Source organism: Macrotis lagotis, chromosome 1 (assembly GCF_037893015.1).
Source record: "Macrotis lagotis isolate mMagLag1 chromosome 1, bilby.v1.9.chrom.fasta, whole genome shotgun sequence".
Classification (NCBI taxonomy): domain Eukaryota; kingdom Metazoa; phylum Chordata; class Mammalia; order Peramelemorphia; family Peramelidae; genus Macrotis; species Macrotis lagotis.
Window position 1 is genome coordinate 730,647,204 of NC_133658.1, and position 20,406 is coordinate 730,667,609.

Consider the following 20,406-nt stretch of genomic DNA (forward strand, 5'->3'; position numbering starts at 1 on the left):
CTTATTATTTACTTCTACATAAAGTTGTATATAAATGGATTATGTTCTTCTTTGAACCCATTGGATTATGATGAAACAACCCAAATGTCAAGTCACCTCTCTTCTCCACTTAAAAATATAGACTGCATCCATTAACATCAGGTACCTACTAGCACCTAATTGCCAGACATCATCACAAACTTCCTGTAATAGGTAAAACACAAATCATACATATTGAATGGGGACTTCATTCTCTTACCTCCTGCAAAAACTTCTCACTTATTTGGCTAAAATGATGTCCTGGAGGCCTGATTCCAGATACCATCAATCCAGAACTGAAGATTCGTGGTTTCTGCAAGTCTGGTTTGAATTTTTCATAGAGGTTAGAGACTGGTTTGAGGTCACCACTGGTTGTCTTCTGATCTTTTGACAGGGGCATGCCACATGATGGAGCAGCATAAGGAAGCCCCACTGGAACCAATGAAGTATCTACCTGGCCAAGGGCCTGAGGATTCCTCCTGATATAAGTGATGATCTTGGGTCTCACATGCTTGGGTTTAGGGATGATAATGGGCTCTGTTTCCATCTTTTCCTCTGGTCTCTCAACAAAGTCACTCTCAATCTCTCCCAGGTTGGGAAGAGGGTCCTTGGAATGTACCAAGATTGGCTTGGGAATCCCACTGTTGCAAGCAGTCTTATTAGGCACTTTAGAAGACGCATTCAGTAACTGTGCACTGTCGACGGGAGGTAGGATGGTAGACGCCGTGTCATTGTTTAATGGGTAAAGGTCCTTCAGATTGCTGTTGGATGAGATGGGCTGATGATTCATATCCCCAGCTGTCACTGTATGGAATGCTCTGGGGACACTAACAGAGTCAACTGTTCTACCTGCAACTGCCTCAATCTCATTTGCTGCTTCATTAGGAAGGGCTTTATTTTCTGGAATGGCAGCAGCCTGGTGATCCTTCATTGCTTCTAAACCACTGTCTTGATGAAGGGGATGTCCAATGGTCGTGGTTTCATTGTTGGCTTGAACCAAAGGGTCTAGAGCTGAAACTGTGCTGATGCTTTCTTCAGATACTATGCCTTTATTCTCATTAACATCCAAGGGTTTGCTCTCAGTTAGACTGATAGAACCAAATGTGGGGTGATCATCAGTTACAGGGATGCTACCCAACAGTACTTCACCCAAGCAGTTAGCTGTGGATGGTGACCCTTTTCCACTGAGCTTATCACCATCAGTTCCCAAGGCAACATGGAGAATGGACCCCGATTGCTGGGCAGGAGCTACTGAACCTTTATCACACAGAGTGTCTGTCTTCTTGTCACTGCATCCTCTTCCCAACTCAGAAAGTATTTGATGGTCAACTGAAGAAGTGGTCCCTTCCCTTAGAATGGGATCCGCAGCTTCCTCCCAGGAACCTTGAAGGGGAGGACCTCTTCCTCCCTCTTTTTCCTCAGTCCATCCTTTCTTCTCCAAAGTCAACATGCTTTCCAACATAGGAAAACCTCGGCATTCATCTTGGAGTACTTTTGACTCCCAAACAATCTCAGGCTCCAAGGACCGATCATTTTTTACCTCCACTTTGGACCCCTCCTCTCCCTGACCTAAGTGTGCTTCTGGCTTATTCAAGACCTCCTCAGGTGCTGTAGTGGAAATGAGGAGAGAATCTCTCTGGGAAGGATAGGGTGTGCTTTCAATGCCAACATTCGGAGAATTTCTCCCATCCTTGTGGGTTGTCTCTGCAAGAACAGTTTCCTTGGTTTCTGAGGTAGATGGTCTGGGATAAAACACAATCTTTTCCTCTGAGGTATTGTCACTTGGATGAAACACTGCCCTTAGAAGGTGATCCGTCGATGTCATCTGCGATTTCTCTGTACCATCAACAATGTGATGTGATGATGTTTCAATGGAATCAAGCAAAGTAGGCTGGAAGTGTTTATGAGCCAGGCTACTGGCACACTCTTTTGTGAATGCTTCCATCTTAGCAGGAAAACTGCTTGCTCTTTCCAAAGAATGCCTTTTCAGTTCTTTGTTACCCTGGGTTTTGGCCAGTTTCTCCCTAGACACATGCTGGATAATGTCAGCATCACTTAGAGCAAGAACCTCTGGATGGGCCCCATGCACAACACTTTTCAGACTGGATAACTCAGGCCCCTGGATAAGCTGAGGAATTGACAGAAAATCCATAACTTCCTCCATCTTGGACTCTTCACAGAGATCCCTATGAAGACTAGTAGAATCAAGCTTAATCTCCTTCAGACTGATGTGGCCACTTTGGGCTTCTTTACCATATCCCTGAAGTTGGTGAAAGTCCTGATGAAGCTGTGTGATAGTCTCTGAACCACCAATGTTTCCATTTCCAATTTCTTCCACAAGACCATATCTCTTGGTCTTGCCCACAGAGGGATTTAGCTCCGATGTGATTTCATTGGCATTTGTATCTCCCAGGTTTGGGACACTTTCATTATTATTTTTTACTCCATTTCTGTTGTCTTGCACCTGAGAATAACATGATTTGTTGGGAACAAAGGGAGTATTCATTTTATCCCTTTGCTGGGGCGATGCCTTTCCTGGTGGCCCAACAAAATCTAAAAGTGCTTCTTTCCAATTGCAAAGCAATTAACTGGAAACTGCTTCTCAGGATGCTTGAAGTCCCAAGTCACTGTCACATTTTTGTCCTGCTTTAATCATTTTTAGAACAGTTTCCAGACCCAAACTATGTTCAGGACATGAAGCACTGTAACTGATCCATTAGGTTCCTTCTGAATGAGAGCCAGTTAGTCCATCTGACCTATAATGAACAAAAACCAATATACTGTTACATTGGAAGAATGCTATGGATATTTTACACATATATATGGATTTTTATATATTTACATGAACTTATATATGTGTGTGTATGTATGTATATATATATATATATAACATATATATATATATTTTTTTTTTTTTGCTTTTTGCAAGGCAGTAGGGTTAAGTGACCTGGCCAAGGTCACACAGCTAGGTAATTATTATGTGTCTGAGATCACATTTGAACTCAGGTCCTCCTGACTCCAGGGCTGCTGCTCTGTCCACTGTGCCACCTAGCTGCCCTGTGTATACATATTTTCAGAGAAAAAGATTATGATTTATTCTAAATCATCTACTTCAAAATCCAACAAAACTGCTCTCTCAATATAGTTTCACAGTTTATATACTTAAAGTTGAATCAGGAAGAAAGGAAAGGAAATTTAAAGGAAAGGAAATTTATTAAGGACCTACTATACACTGTGCTAAATGCTTTGTGATAATTATTTCATTTGATCCAAACATTTGATAGTTGAAGAAAGTGAGGCAGAGAAAGCTAGTAAGTGTTTTAAACTGGAATAGAACTGCCTCTTGATGATCTAAAATACATCTTGTCCTTCTAGTACTAAATAAAAGTGCATCAAGTCCTAAGTAAGGAAGAAGGGGGAGAAGAGTGATTTGTCCAAGTTCCCCAAATTAATAAAGTTGAAGAAGCAGGACATGTACTAGGTTTTTTTTTTTTTAGGTTTGTTTTTTTTTGCAAGGCAAACAGGGTTAAGTGGCTTGCCCAAGGCCACACAGCTAGGTAATTATTAAGTGTCTGAGACCAGATTTGAATCCAGGTACTCCTGACTCCAAGGCCAGTGCTTTATCCACTATGCCACCTAGCCGCCCTGCCCCATGTACTAGTTTTAAGACTAGATCCAGTACCCAAAGGAATAGACCTACTCATGAGATCTAGAACTAATGGGTACAGTGGGAAGCATATCAGACTTAGGCACAGAGGAGAGATGGATTTCATCCTGCCTCCTACATATATTAACTAGATCAGTATGAGCAAGTCCCTTAATGCCTCTGGAACTCATTTTCCTTTTCAATAAAGTAGAGACACTTTTCACAAGGTAGTTGTGAGGCTCATATGAAGCAATTTCCAAGCCTTAAAGTTCTATATAAACAGGAATTATTTAATTATTGTGTGTGTGTGTGTGTGTGTGTGTGAGAGAGAGAGAGAGAGAGAGAGAGAGAGAGAGAGATCTGTTCTTTATGAAAGATTTATGTTATCACTTAAACATATAGTTAAGAACTCCAAATGGTAAAAACAACAACCAATTTCAAGGTATTTATTTTACCAGCAGATATATTTTACTCCTGTGGGAAAAAATGTAGTTAACCAGTCAGTATACTCTAACTTCTAATGAATCTGAAAAATGTGAAAATAGATACCTTAGATTCTATTGCAGGCATAACTATTGTCTTAGTAAATCACCCCCAAGAAACTCAAGTTATCAGCACTTCTAAAGAAAACAGAGAGAACGTTTATCGTATGTCTTCCCCTTCCCCAATCACTTTGGTAATATATTTTGTAAATATGATGGAGGATGGGGGGCAGTAGTTGATTGAAATAAAGCATGAACTAAAAGGTTTTGGGGGATATACTCAAATTCACTTTTCATGTCTACTCCCCATCCTGTCAGACACACACATACAGACACATAGATACACATATACTTGCATACATACACAATATATACACACACACATTCTTTTACACCTACATATAGAAAGAGACACAGAGACAGAAAGGCAGACATATATATATATATATATATATATATATATATATATATATTACATACATACATACATACATACGTGCTACTAGATAGCTCAGTGGATAGCACGCTGGGCCTGATGTCAGGAAGACCCGAGTTCAAATCTAGTTTCAAACACTAGCTGTGTGACCCAATACAAGTCATCTTTGTTTACCTTAGTACACTGGAGAAGGAAATAGTAAACCACTGCAATATCTTTGCCAAGAAAACCCCATGGATAGCATGGCCCATGGGGTCCAGAGTCAGGAATACCAAATATCAACACAGACACAGATTCATATGTATTGTATATGTGCATATATATATATATGTGTGTGTGTGTATATATATATATATATATATATATATATATATATATATATAGTATACATAGGCACATATGTATGGACATAAGTATGTATATATATATATATATATATATATATGTATATGTATATAAAATTATCTTCCCCACAGAATGTAAGCTCCTTGAGGGCAGGAACAGTTTTGACACTTAGTGACAACTCAATAACTGTTTGTTGAATGATAGAAAGATCCAAGATTTCTTATTCCTTGGGAAACAAAGAGAAGAGAAATGGTACAAGGAAATGATTTTTAATGCAGTTGGATAAAATAGGATGGCTTGAAGCACAGTTCCAAGGAATACTTAGGAGGTTGGGTATGCTGCTTTTGTCTCACTTGGTATACTTGCTTATGGGCTTTTCCTGCTCATTTTGCTCCTTTTGGATATGACTTTTTCCACACTCTGATTAAATAAGCACATATAGGGTGGACAGGACACAGGAATCGGTGGTTATATAATAAGTAATGTGATTAGCTGTTAGAATATACATACAAATCATATAAATATTCTTGGGAACCTGTCACCCCTTCCTCTACATTTGCAGCCAGATACTCTTCTCAGCTTATGAACTTAAGGAGTCATTCAAAGATGAGCAAACTAGCAAATGGAAAAACCCTAGATTCCGCAATCACATTTATGTAAGGTAATCTATGGTGGTAAAGATGGCAAGAACAGAAGTAGTGGTTGGCTTGGAGGAAACACTGTGCCATTGCTATCATAAGTATGGATTTATTTTCCTTCATATTAATTTTTATTGTCATCTCTTTTTCTTCCCTTGCAAGCTCTCCTCAACTGCCTCTACTCCACTGTCTTCTTTATTCTTTCTTTTTCCTATCTTTTTTGGTTCCTTTCTGCCCCCTTTAGAGATATTTTGAGTGTCACAGTAAATAGGACACTGGGTCTGGAATCAGGATTTTTTTGTAATTACTGTTTTTCGACCTTTGTTCTTGAAGAGGATCAATGACATCAAGAGGCTGATATCTTGACTTGAAAGTGAATTGAATTTAAGTGAGGCAGAGATGGGCAAAGTCACCAGCCTCAGCCTCTCCTCCAGAGTCATCTGAGTCCAGTGGCAAAACAGACTGGGCAAGATTAGGACAACTGGAGGTGGCCAAGAGGCAGTGGGAGACCTTGGCCTTTTTTAGGCTAGGGCCTTTCCCAGATTTCAGTTTTTTCTGAGGCAACTAGGTAAGATTTCAGGCAAAAGATGACCTAGTTTGACTTTACATAAGAATCAATCTGGGAGGGAAGACAAGAAGACCTGTGTTGAAATCTAGCCTCAGACACTTACCAATTAAAGGCATTTGACCTCTGTTGGTCTCACCTTCCTCAATGTAAAATAGGAAGAATAATAATAGCACCTACCTCTAAAATTGTTGTGAGGATCACATGAGATAAGTAAAAAGCACTCGGGTACAGTCTCTGGCATATTATAAGCACTATATAAAAACTTATCCCCTTCCTTTGCACTTTATTTCTCTTCCCTTCTTTTAAGCCCAATCTCCTGCATCTCCTTCTAATACACCATGGGGTTTGGGTATACTAGAGTTTAAAGTCCAATGAGAAGGCTGATTTCCATTAGTATCTGTTGGCTGTCCTATAACAAAATACTTTTTCTCCTTAAATCAGGTAATTTTACTTTATTAGAGTATAAGATTGTTTCCCTTCAGATTTGTCCTTGAGACACAAATATAACAAGTACATTGAGAGGGGTCCATTATAAAAGTGAGAAGATACCAATTTAAAAGGATAGTGTGGCCCAGAAGCTGGACAAGTGATCAAGGAATTCTTCCCTCTATCCATCCATCTTCCCATCTCTCTCCAATTCTAATTAGCTGAAATTTTGCAAACAAATATATAAACAAACAAAAAAGACACCTTGGCTGGTCTTAACTGTCCAGATTGTATAAAAGCAAAGATGTAGTCATAACAGTTAAAGTCTAAAACATCAAGAGATATATAAAAGGCAAGGCACCATAAGAATTGACCAGAGAAATCTATAGTTACATAGTACAACATGTGATAAAATGTCATAATTTTTATAAAGAACTACTAAGTTAGACCTCAATTCTTGATACCATAATAAACAATTGGGCAGAACAGAAACAGGATGTAAGTTATTAATCATTCTTTTTCCCCCCCAAAAAAAGAAATGTATTATGGGAGGATGTATTATTTATTTTTCCAACTACATGCAAAGCTAGTTTTCAACATTAATTCTTTTCTAAGGTTTTGAGTTCTACATTTTTCTCCCTCCCTCCCATTCCTCTCTTCTCCCCTTGACAGTGAGTAATCTAATATAGATTATCCATGTATAACCATGTTAAACATATTTCAATATTAGATATTAATCATTCTTAAAAGTCATATATCAGACTCACTTGCTCCATGAGCATGGAGAAAGTGTAGACAAAAGAGCACTTACAGAAGATAGGCATAAGAGACATCCACTCTACAAGACCCTCATTGTAGGCAGAGCTCAGGTGAGGTCACAGAATCACAGAGATAGACCCATAAGGGGACAGAGAAGTCACATAGTCCAGATAATGAATCTGAGATCCAGAGAAAAGAACAATCTTGTCCAAGGTTATGATCAAAGGCAGTAGTTGACTACAGGCACATACTTTGATCATTCCATCAATGAAATCCAACAAGGGGGGGGGGTCAAGGAAAGGACCCTGCTATTGATAGCTTTTTGGAGTAATTCTCATTCATTCATTGTTTAACAGTAAAGCAAATACAAGCTAGTGATACTGGAAGAATGCTGATAAGATAAGCTATGCTTATTGTGAAGTCAGGGGAGTTATTTCACCATATAACTGTTTATTCAGCAAAATTTCACTAATTCAGAGTTACAGCCTGAGAAACTGCTAACCCTTGAAGGTTTTTTTTTGTTTTTTTTTTCCTCACAAGCATTTGTGTGTGACTTCTATGTGTCTCCTGGAGGGGTGATGTGCCAATGACCATACTCTCAAGGCAGACTGTCCCAAGTATATGTGGGTTCTATGTGGGCTAAGTTTCTCTGACCAAAGATCTGTTTTTTTTTATATTCATCTGTGAGCAAGTAGAAGAAACCACAGGGACCAGCTGGGAATAATTCCTTTAGATTAGGAATTAGTGATTAACAAGCAGGCTATATAAATTCCACTAAAAATACTTCAAATCGCTAATTTGCAACAAGTTTTCTGATACTCTCTCTCTTTCTACTTATTAGAGAATAACCTGGGAATGAAAACATTCCCTTACACGGATCAATAGATGAGGCCTTTTACTGACAGGGAATGGAGAAGTCAAGAAGACCAAATCTAAAGTTATACAGACTATATAAATAAATGGAAAAGTCAGATAAATGAAAATCAGGGCTAGAAAAAGATATGTATATGTGTGTTGTCTCTCTCTCTCTCTCTATATATATATACACATATATATATATGTAAAGAGAGAGAGAGAGAGAGAGAGAGAGAGAGAGAGAGAAAGACATAGAGCTATGTACAAAGAAATATATACATATGGGTATAAGGATACATATACTATGAAATGTAAAGCTGCATATATACTATATATGTAGGCATATATATATATACATATATATATATATATATATACACACACACAGAAATGGCATGGCTGAATAGGTGCAAAATAAAATTCAAAGCAAAAGAGTATGAAGGAAATAAGAGAGAAAAGGAGGCACACTTATGTGAAGGGCATAAACAAGTGATTTTTTTACAACCCCTTGACTATCAAAAGTTTAATGTCAAAGTTGTTTTAAACAAATGTATTATTCCCTAGTCTGCCAAAGACAAACTAAATTTTTGTTTTGGATGTAAATTGTGATCCTAAAATGTTCTGACCTATAATTTATGTTTACATGCATTTAAAATAAAAGATGCTAATGTAACAAATCTGTCAATCTTATTTTCCACCAAAGAAAAGCTGTTTTATTTTGAAGAACAAAGATCTAGCAATTTAATTGAGCTGGGAGGTTATTCACAAAAGTAGTACCTTTGCCAAGACAACATCAACCAGTTATATTGCATTTGCTTTCTAGAATTAGAGACTGAGATCTTTTAAAAGACTTAGTTTAAGAATTAACATGTGGGGAGTCAAGATACTAGTAGAGTAGGAAATAAGTCACTATTCCATATTCCTCTTTAAAACCATAAAATAGAACCCCAAACCTAATTTTGGAATAGCAGAACTAGCAAAAAGATGGGGTAAAACAATTTTTTTAGCCAAAGAAACTTGGAAGAACCACAAGAAAGTTTCAACTCACTCTAGTAAAAGGGGAGCAGGGAGCACAGTCCAGGACAGGGAAGCCTCACCTCAACAAACCAGAGGGGAGATCCTGATTCTGGTGTGGCAGGCAAACACCAACACCTGGACCCCCATTTGCTTTAAGACAGCAAGGGGAATGGGCAGACTCCAGCTCCAAGAATTACCATCCTCCAGAGACCAGACCTCCATATGCTTCAGTTTAGTCCCAGGGCAAACCAGAAAAACTCTCCTGGCCTCAGATACCACCATTAAAATCTCAGCTCAGCACCAGGTAAACTGCCAGGCTCCTGCAGCCTCCAGTAGCACCAGTCACCCTCTACTCCTTCAGTGTAACACCAGGAACGAGGTCCCCCGGGGATATCAGAGCAACACTTAGCACCACATAAACAAGGAGGTCTACAATTACTGGCACAAGAAGACTGTGAGAGTGCCCCTTCTACCCTGAGCAGATTCCTAATTTAAAAAAGAAAAAAGGGCAAAAAGAATCCCCCAAAAGAATATGACAATAGAAAATTTTTCTGTTAACAGGGAAAACCAAGACAAATTCTGAAGAGGAAAATAATGTCAAAATACTTATGGACAAAACCCCAAAGAAAAATGGGAAGTGGTCTCAAGCACAGAAAGAATCCATAGAAGAGCTCAAAAAAGAAGCTTAAAAATCAAATAAAAGAAAAACTGGGAAAAGAAATGAGACTGATATAAGATAATTATGAAAAAAGTTAATAGTTTAGAAAAGTGTTTAAAAAGTAGAACTGATAAAATGGAAAGGGAGATACAAGAACCCACTGAGGAAAACAGCACCTTAAAAGAGTAAAACTGAGCATATGAGAAAGAAAGTATGAAAGTTAATTGAGGAAAACAACACATTAAAAGTAAGACTGGGCAAGTGGAATCCAATTACTCTATGAGACATCATGAATTCATCAATTAAATTCAAAAGAATGAAAAAAATGGAAGAAAATGTAAAATACCTTATGGGAAAAACAAATGACCTGGAAAATAGAGCTACTATTAGAATGTCATAGTCAGGGGTGCTAGGTGGCGTAGTGGATAAAGCACCGGCCTTGGAGTCAAGAGTACCTGGGTTCAAATCTGGTCTCAGACACTTAATAATTACCTAGCTGTGTGCCTTGGGCAAGCCACTTAACCCCATTTGCCTTGCAAAAACCTAAAAAAAATGTCATAGTCAAAATGAAGACAGCTTTTTTCACCTTCTTTTTTGTTTTTTGCAAGACAGTGGGTTAAATGACTTGCTCAATGTTGTTCAGCTAGGTAATTAATAAGTGTCTGAGGTGGGATTTGAACTCAGAGCCTCTTGACTCCAGGGTCAGTACTCTATCCACTGCACCACCAAGCTGCCCAAGCCAGCTTCTTTCAAGAAATTATCAAGGAAAATTGTTATGTTTGTTTTTGCTTTTGCTCATTTTGTGAGAATACGAACAGGCAGTTTTCCGGTAAAGAAAACAAAGCTACCTATGAGCATATGAAGAAGTGCTCTAAATCATCTTTGATTAGAGGAATGTAAATACAAATAATTCTGAGATATCCCTTCATACCTATCAGATTGGTTAATAAGACAAAATGAGATAATGATAAATGCTATACAGGGCTGGGGGAACATTTAGACACAAATGCACTGGTATCAGAGCTGTGCGTTGAGCTGTGAGCTGATCCAACTATTCTGGAGAATAATTTGGAACTATGCCCAAAGGATAATAAAACTGTGATACCCTTTGATCCAGGTAATGCACTACTAGGTCTATATCTCAAAGAGTTCATAAAAAAGGGGAAAAGGATCTACATGTGTAAAATATTTATAGGTGCCCTTTCCATGGTAGCAAAATATTGGAAAAGGTAGGGGTGCCCATCAACTGGGGAAGAGTTGAACGATCTGTGGTATATGAATGTAATGGAATATTAATGTGCAACAAGAAATGATGAAGAGGCAGATTTCAGAAAATCTTGGAAAAACTTATATGAACTGATACAAAGTGAAATGAGAAGAACCAAGAAAATAATGTACACAGACTAACAGCAACCAATGTTTGTGATGATCAATTAGGAATGATCCATCTCTTTTTAGCAGAACAATGATCCATAACAAGTACAAAGAACTCACAAAGGAAAATGCTATCCATATCCAGATAAAGAAATGAACTCAATGCAGATCAAAGCATATTTTTTAAAATTACTTTAATCTCACTTGCTTTAGTTTTTCCTTTTCATCTGTTTATTCTTCCACATCTGACACAAATTTAGAAATATGTGTTACATGACAGCACAGGTATAAACTATATCATACTATCTACCACTTTCAGAAGAGGGGAGAAAGAAAAAGTTGGAATTCAAAATCTTATAAAAACGAATGCTAAAAATTTTCTTGATATATAAGTGGGGACAAAAATAAAATACTATTTATGTCTTTCACTGAATCAGGGCTATCTCCAGTCATACTGATCCATATTTTACCACTGGACCCTAGATAAATCTAGAGGGAAGATGAGCCTGTGACTTTTAAGTCATAGCATCATCTCCAAGATGTCATGGTCTTTTTGGAGAACAAAGGACAAATGATAACAATAACAACAATAAGAATCAGAGAATTGGAAAGAACATCCAGGTGTCATTTACTCCAATTTCAGGCTACATAAAAACTTATTGCCTTGGCATGCTATAACTCTAACCTATATTTTTAGTGATTTCTTCCACCTCTCCTAGACCTCAACAGGTTTCAAGAAAAAATTCTATACATTCCTATCTCTGAATCTATCCTTATCTTATTCCCCCCCCCTCTTATATATATATATATATGTATATACATATATATATATATCTTTTTGCTTTTCTTTCTAAATCTTTCCAATTTTTCAAGAAAAGGCACATAATTTACATGTCTTTCATAAGCTTCTTGAGTTAGATAAATAAGCTCTTTGAAGGCAGAGACTGTCTTTTGCCTCTTTTTGTACTCCCAGGGTTTAGCACAGTGCCTGGTATAACAAATGCTTCTTCATTGAATTTTCTGAGTTCCAAAAGTCTATCTATATCTTTCTTATCATATTCTGCCCAGGCAATAGACTCTGTTTACCTTCCATGGTCCAGACTAGTTAAATATAAGAAGGCTGAACACTAACAGGCTGGGGTCATTTGGTAATGAATTCTTTGGCCATGAAAATCTATGAGACAAAGGAAAATAATAAGCAACATTTAATCCTGCCTGCAATTCCTACCCCTCTTTTACTGCTGTACCAATAGTTTCAGATCAGAAGAAACTAAGTTGGAGAGTGCTAAGAACTATTGTTTTGAAATAATACCATTAACCTAGAAGTATCTATTTTAAATGCACAATTTTCCTGCCACAACCATTAATTTTGGGAACTAGAGGGCCAGGACTCTTATCTTGGCTCTGTTATTTATTACAAATGGAACCTCATTCAATATCTCTGGTCCTCAATTTTGCAAAATGAAGAGACTGGATAAAACCATTGTTGAATTCTAAAAAGCCCTAAATCTATGATCCTATAATCCCTTCCTATAACAACAACAACAATAAGAATTGTTCACACTTTAAGGTTTGCAAAGTACTTTGAATAAGTTATGTCATTTAATTAACCCTATGAGGTAGATTATTATCTTCATTTTACAAATGAGAAAAAAGTGAGAGGTTAAGTGATTTTCCCAGAGTAGGCAAATTTCTCAGGCAAAATTTGAACTCAGGCCTTACAGACTCCAAGCACAACAATCTATTCACTTTGCCACCTACCTGCTATACCTCTCTCTATCTCAAATTCTCACCATTATTCAATCCTAGTCAGTCTTCTGGACATCTAGGTGGCACAATGGATAGAATGCCAGACCTGGAATTAGGAAGACTCATCTTCCTGAATTCAAATATGGTCTCAGACACTTACTAGCTGTGTGATATAAGCCACTTCATCCTATTTGCTTCATCTGCTCAACTATAAAATGAGTTGGTGAAGAACAGGGCAAACTACTCCTGTATCTTTGCCAGAAGAACATAAAAGGTGTTGCAAAAAGTTGGCCACAATTAAATAACAACAGTTAATATACTGATGGTAGAAATGAATCTTATCAAAGCTGGGACTCATCATAAATGAATAAGTTTAAGAAAGTTGCCACTATAAGTAAAGATAATTTATAAGTCTTCTTAGCAAAGGAAAATATTAAAATTTGGCAATTGTTTTTAGCATGTGAAAAAACAGTATAACCTCATGGAATAACTTTGCAATGCAGTGATCATGAAGAAAATGAGCATTTTTTTGTTGTAGCAAATAACTGAGAGTAAAAAGTACAAACCCATCAACTTGATAATGCCTGAACAACATCTGGCATGTAAATGAGATAGAATGTCATTGCTTTATAAGAATTCATAACATATACAAGAGAAATAAAGAAACACTTGTATGAACTGACATAAAGTGAAATGAGCAGATCCAGGAGAAATAACTTGAAGACTCCAGAGCTCTGCTCAAAGAAGTAAACTATCTTGATGTCAGAAGACTAATAATGAAGCATGTATGGGATACATGTAGGGTATGCTCAAGGGTACCTTTGGTGTGAGGTATGCCAATTTCTTTTCAGGGCTGCTTTCCATCTTTGATGTCCCCTAATTCTTACCTGTGGCTCCAAGAAGCGGTAGCATGTACAGTGGCCACACCCTGGTAAACTGTTTCATCAATCAGGCTAAACCAGGTTGAGAGTAACCAAAGAGGGTCTGTTGGAGAGTTGGGGAGTGTCTACCCCAAGCATGTGAAGCCTTTCCCTGGTAGAATGGGTGGATGAGAACACTTCGTTCCAACAGCCATGAAGGCAGATAAAGCAAGGGTAGTTATGTGCTTAAGACTTTGCTTAGGCATCAAAGATCATCCATTAGACATTCAAGATCATCTATCACATCTAGTCATCAACAATTGTCCTGACTCTGTCTTGCCATTGGACCTCTTTTCCAGAGGGTGAGGCCAAAGACTTCATGCAACTTTGCCTCACTTAAATCCAATTTATGCACAAATCAAAAGACATCACCCATATCATTTTATCATTCCTATCTCAATGTCCTTTGACAGCAGGTGTGGATACACTGGGAAATGTCATTCCAAACCCACACACAGGTGGTCCAGATCTTTAGGGTCATCTCCTCACTGGAAAAAAAGCAATGGGATTTTGCAGCCCCCTGGATGACTGAGCAGCCCTTTTAAGGTTCATATTGCACACCTCCTCATGTGAGGAAGGGGCTATAAAAGGTACCCTAAAATTGTCTGTTTACCCAACCCTGGCCTGATTACCTTGACAGGGATCCCACCCTGTTGTCAACACACAAAAAATTGTACAAAAATCTTCTTCAAAAAAGAATGGGGGGTCAGCTAGGTTACACAGTAGATAAAGCCCTGGCCCTGGAGTCAGTAGGACCTGAGTTCAAATCTGGCCTTAGACACTTAATAATTACCTAGCTATGTGACGTTGCGCAAGTCACTTAACCCCATTGCCTTGTAAAAACTTAAAAAAAAAAAAAAAGAATGGAATGTGTGCACACTCATAGATGAACAGCTCTTGTCGCAAGAGAACTCAGCAGGTATCACATCCAAATAGCAGCCCTGAATGAAACAAGACTGGCAAATGAAGGCCAGATTACTGAAGTTGGAGCTGGATACATGTTTTCTGGACTGGCCACAGAGAATGCTGGGAAGCTGGAATCGGTTTTAACATCAAACTAATATGGTCGACATTCTTGAATGCCTACCAAAAGGCATGAATGACAGCTAATGACAATAAGATTGCCACTTCCCAGAGAATACTATGCCACTCTCATCAGTGCCTATGTTCCCACCATGACAAACCCTGATGAAGTCAAAGAAAAATTTTATGAAGACCTGGAGACCTTATCATCAGTGTACCAAAAGAGGACAGGCTTATAATTCTGGGTGACTTTAAGGCTAAGTAGGCTCAAATTACCAGACATGACAGGGAGTCCTTGGAAGAAATGGAGTTAGAAATAGCAATAGCAATGGTCACCTTCTATCAAAGACTTGTGCATCTCATGATCTTCTCATCACAAACACTGTCTTCCTTTAACCCAAACACAATAAAACTTCCAGGATGCACCCTCACAGCAAAAATTGGCATCTATTAAACTCTGTGATTGTAAGGAGAAGAGACAGACAGGATATGAGAGTGATGAAGGCAATGTATGGTACACAGGGCTGGATGAATCATAGACTCATCCTCTCTAAGATAAATATTCACATTCAACAAAAGCAGTGACCCCAGGGAAAATGACTTAATGCCATGAGAATTAATGTCATGAGATTAGAGTGTCTCTCTGAGCAGGAACAGTTTGTTGCTACCTTGGAGGGAAAACTGAGCCAACATACAGTCGGCAACAGTAGAGCAGAAAAAGAGTGGGCAACTTCAGAGATCTGGTGTACAGCACTGCATTTGCTCATCTGGGCCAGAACTCACAAACACCAATACTAGCTTGATAAATATGAAGGGGAAATACAGAAGCTGTTAGATGAAAAACAAGAACTCCACAGGGTTTATCAATAAGATAGTTCATTCATTCCTTTTTTAAAAATATTTATTTATTTATTTAAGGCAGTCTTGGGTTAAGTGACTTGCCCAAGGTCACACAGCTAGGTAATTAATTATTAAGTGTTTGAGGCCAGATTTGAACTCAGGTACTCCTGACTCCAGTGCTGGTGATCTATCCACTGCACCACCTAGCTGACCTCATTCATTTCTAAGAAGGCAACATTTAATTCCATCAAAAATAAAGTACAAGTGAAGCTTAGAGAGATGCAAGACTCTTGACTCAGTAAGAAGACAGATGAAATTCTGTTTTTATGTGAATAGTAACAATCCAAAGTGCTTTTATGATACCCTGAAAGCTACTTAAGGGTCAGAGACCTATGATGATTTCATCTATGTTGAGTGGAATGTGATGGAATCACATTGATTAGTGGCAGTGATCCTAGAGAGTTGGAATGACAGCTTCCATAGTGTTCTCAACAGAATGTCATAAAGCAATGCAGAAGCCATTAATCATTTATCTAAAGTTGAAGTCAATCAGTCCCTAGATGAAGTTCCAACTGAAGAAGAGGTTCTGAATGTCGTTAGACTCCTTTTAAGTGGCAAGGCAATGGATGCTGATTCTATTCCAGCTGAGATGGGGGTTTCATTACTCAAATAGAAGCTTACTGAAATTTTCCAGGTTATATGACAAGAAGAAGTTATCCCCCCAGGGATTCAGGCTGTCCATCTCTAGAAAGGTTAAAAGGAATAGATTGTCTTATAACAACTACAGGTGTTTCTCTTTCAGTCACTGCTGGTGAGGTTCTTGCTAGAGTCCTTCTCAATAGACTGATACTTCACCTGGAAGATGTCACCTCCCTGAGAGTCAGTGTGACTTCAGAAAGAGTTGAGGAATAGTTGATATGGTATCTGCTGCCTGACAACTCCAGGAAAAATGCCAAGAGCAGAACAGAAGTCTGCATACAACATTTGGAGATCTGCCTAAGGCCTTTCATAACATCAGTCATGAGAGTTTATGGAAAATTAAGTCAACAATGGATCTTCTAGAGAAGTTCATCAGTATTGTATGTCAGCCTGAAGACGGCATTCTTGCCCGGGTTCTGGATAGTGGGCAATGCTCTTGTGATTTCCCGGATACCAATGGAGTGAAACAAGGATGTGTCCTTGCTCCCATGCTTTTTAACAAGATGTTTTCAGCCATGCTATCAAATGCTTTCACAGAGGATGAACACAGCATCAAGGTCACTTGATTTACCACACTGATGGTGAATTTTTCAATTTGAAAAGGCTACAAGTCAATACTAAAGTGGAGGGAGTGTTGGTGCATGATCTTCTGTTTGCAGATGATTGTACATTCAATGCACCCTCTGAAACTGAGATGCAACAAAGCATGTACTGATTCTCTTCTGCTTGTGATAACTTTGGTCTAACAATTAACATCAAGAAAATATAGTGCTCCATCAGCCAGCACCACACCACCCATATGTGGAGCCATTAATTACAGCAAAAGGACAAGTTTTGAGTACTGTGCACAAGTTCACCCACCTTGGCATTGTCCTTTCCAAGGAGGTACACATTGACAATGAGGTTGCCACTCACATTGCCAGAGCTCAGTATTTGAGAGGCTCCAAAAGAAAGTGTGGGAGAGAAGAGGTATTAGATTGACTACCAAACTGAAGGTCTATAGATCTGACCTCATTGTTATAGGCCTGTGAAACCTGCACAGTCTACCAGTACCATGTCAGGAAAGCTGTCTTAGGAAGATTCTGAAGATCACCTGATGGGAGAAGATATCAGGCTCTGATGACTTTCTTGAGCAAAACTGCCAAGCATTCCAACATTACTACAGAGAGTGAGACTGTAATGGGCTGGGCACAGTGTTAGAATGCCAGATATACGCTTGCCACAAAAACTACTCTGTGGAGAACTCATACAGGGCAAGTGCTCATAAGGGGGTCTAAAGAAGCAATACAGGACCACTCTCAAGGTATATCTTAAGAACTTTAGAATTGATTGTGAAGCATTGGAGACACTGGCACAGGACCACCCAGCATGGCATGCCCTCATCAGTGAGGAGGCTGCACTCTAGGAGCAAGGCAGAATGGAAGTAGCTCAAATGAAACATGAGCTGTGCAAGTTTAGAGAACCCATCCCAGGTTCTCACAAGGACTACGTGTGCCTTACCTGGTATACAGCATACTGAACTCATAAGGGTCTGAACAGACACAATTGGATACCACTGTAACTTGTCTCTAATATAGTAATGTCATTTTGGTCTTCTTCAATAAAGAAGAGCAAGAACCAACCAAACTATCCTGATATTAGAAGACTAAAAATGAAGCAGGCAATGCCTCTTTGGGTAGAAATGTGACAGACTATAAATGTGAAATAAAATAAGCCAGAAATGGTCACTGTGGTGATTTATTTTGTTTACCTATTTATGTGTATATTCTACATATGTATCTATATTATAATACATGTGTTACATGTAATATATGTGAATATTGTATCATGAGTTATATTTAATAAGTGTATATATTACATTATATGTAACATGTATTTCATTTATACAAATGCATATTTGTTACAAGGCAGGGCTTCAATATGTGAAGATGAGTTAGTCAGTAGTGATAGAAAGCATTAATAAAATTATTAGTAGACCATATCTTTAAAGTCACACAGTTGGCTGGCTGAAAGGTACAAAGATACAAAACATCACAGAGTTTACAGTTCCTTGGACATTCCACAAAGCATCTCTCTCAAAGAGCAACCTTCAGGGCTCTTCTAACAAGTATCTAATTTCTAATCTATCTAATGTCATGATGTCATACTCAAATATTAGGGGGAAAATACACCTAGCAGTCAGATCTTGCCTCCATTCCAAACCACAGTCATCAGCAAGACATATTTTGATCATCCAGTCAGCTGTAAGTCCCTTTCTCCTTAAAGATATGGCTATTTGCCTTTCAACTTCTGCTGCTAACTACCCATATGGCCTTCAGCAAGTCACAGTCTCTCTGGGTCTCTTATTTTTCTCATCTGAAAGTAAGTAAGTTACAACTTAGTGTTATAAAGTCATACACGACCCACATGCCACAGGTTAACAGTCCATAGTTCCACTCCACTGGTTAAGGTTCCTGGTGATGTGTCATCCACAGACATACCAATCAATCTATCAGCTCCTCATTTAACTACTAGTTTCTATCAAAGTCCTGTTAGGCCATTAACCCTATCTCATCTAACCTCTAATAGCTATGTCTCTATTCAACTAAGTACTTTTTATTCTAAACCTTCATTCCTCCACACAGATCTCATTAGGAAAGACTAATAGTTCCTTCTTCATCCTTAGCCTTTTTAAAGTAAAATCTTGGACCTCTAGACAGAGGATAGAGAATAGCAGCTACTGTTAGAAGTTCTGTATTTTATCAATACTTTTAGAACTCTCATGGGTGGGAAGACAGTGTGATCGATGTTTTCTTGAGAAATCTCCCTGAGATATTTTTAAATGTTTATTGAAGACATAATCAGCATCAGATATGATTCATGTTATTGTTGCTTGTTCTTCATTTTTAAGAGGATCAACGACATGACACAGTGACATGACACAATGACATATAACTCTTCCATATATTTCCTTGAAAGCAGCTAGGTGGCTCAGTGAATACAATGTCAGACCTGGAGTCAAGAAGACTCATCTAACTCCAGATATTTACTAGCTGCCTGACCCTGGGCAAGATACTTAATCCTCTTTGCCTCAGTTTCCTCATCTGTAAAATCAGCTGAAGAAGGAAACCACTCCACTATCCAGGGTCACAAAGAGTCAGACATGACTAATACAAATGAGCAACAACAAACATTTCCTTGAATATTTCATAGTAATATTTTTATGATGTCAAAATGTTCTATTATATTAATTTGTCAGTTACTAAGCCATCTTCCAAAACTGAACACAGAGGTCGCTACAGTTTTGTTTTGATATTTTAAATAAAGGAATTATGATTTTTTGTGAAGATAGGTTCATATTTCCTTTTCAAAACCTCTTTAAGATAAACCCTTGGCAATGAAATTTCTAGGTCAAAGGGTACAATCAATTTTCTGATCCTTATTTATTTCCAAATTGCTATCCAAGAAGGAAAATGATAGAGAAATAATGCATCCATTTCTTGGGGAGATGGGGAGAAGCACATTCACAAAAGCATGAAGACATTCTTAAACATTTTAATAACCTTTTGAAAACATGTTCACATTTCAAATTAGTGTGTATATAAGCTAGATTCTACTTTGTGTCTTTTGAAACCAACCAACCATTGGAATTTAAGTACAATATATGGATTCCTCCTTGTCTCTGTGACTATAGGTCTTAAATCCCAGAGATTGCTATCGGGGACAAAGCAATAAATCTCGCTAGTATCCCCAGGGATAAAGTCAGGATAACCAAGACTCAAGTCTATAGAAAGTTCAGTATAAGCTGTTCTTACTCATGACTCCAAATTGTTTTGCCTCTAAAAGTGAATTGCTTTATGATGTTGTTTGGAGGGGGAAGGAATATCTTTTGTGGCAATAAGCTTCCCTGAGATCTTATTTCTGCAGACATGCCCATGCTCTCATTCATCTTTAACTTCTTCCCTTCTACTGAA

General features: G+C 38.1%; 1 protein-coding gene across 4 annotated transcripts in view; it reads right to left on the reverse strand.

Moving 5' to 3' along the window:
- Window positions 1-20,406, reverse strand: part of MTUS2 (microtubule associated scaffold protein 2) — a 675,509-nt gene that overhangs the window by 454,493 nt on the left and 200,610 nt on the right. For all 4 annotated transcript variants that reach the window (XM_074216122.1, XM_074216124.1, XM_074216121.1 and 1 more), the window contains one exon: window positions 239-2,774. In XM_074216122.1, the coding sequence (XP_074072223.1) occupies window positions 239-2,524 (2,286 nt within the window). In that variant the 5' untranslated portion in view covers window positions 2,525-2,774. The remainder of the gene's footprint in view (window positions 1-238; window positions 2,775-20,406) is intronic.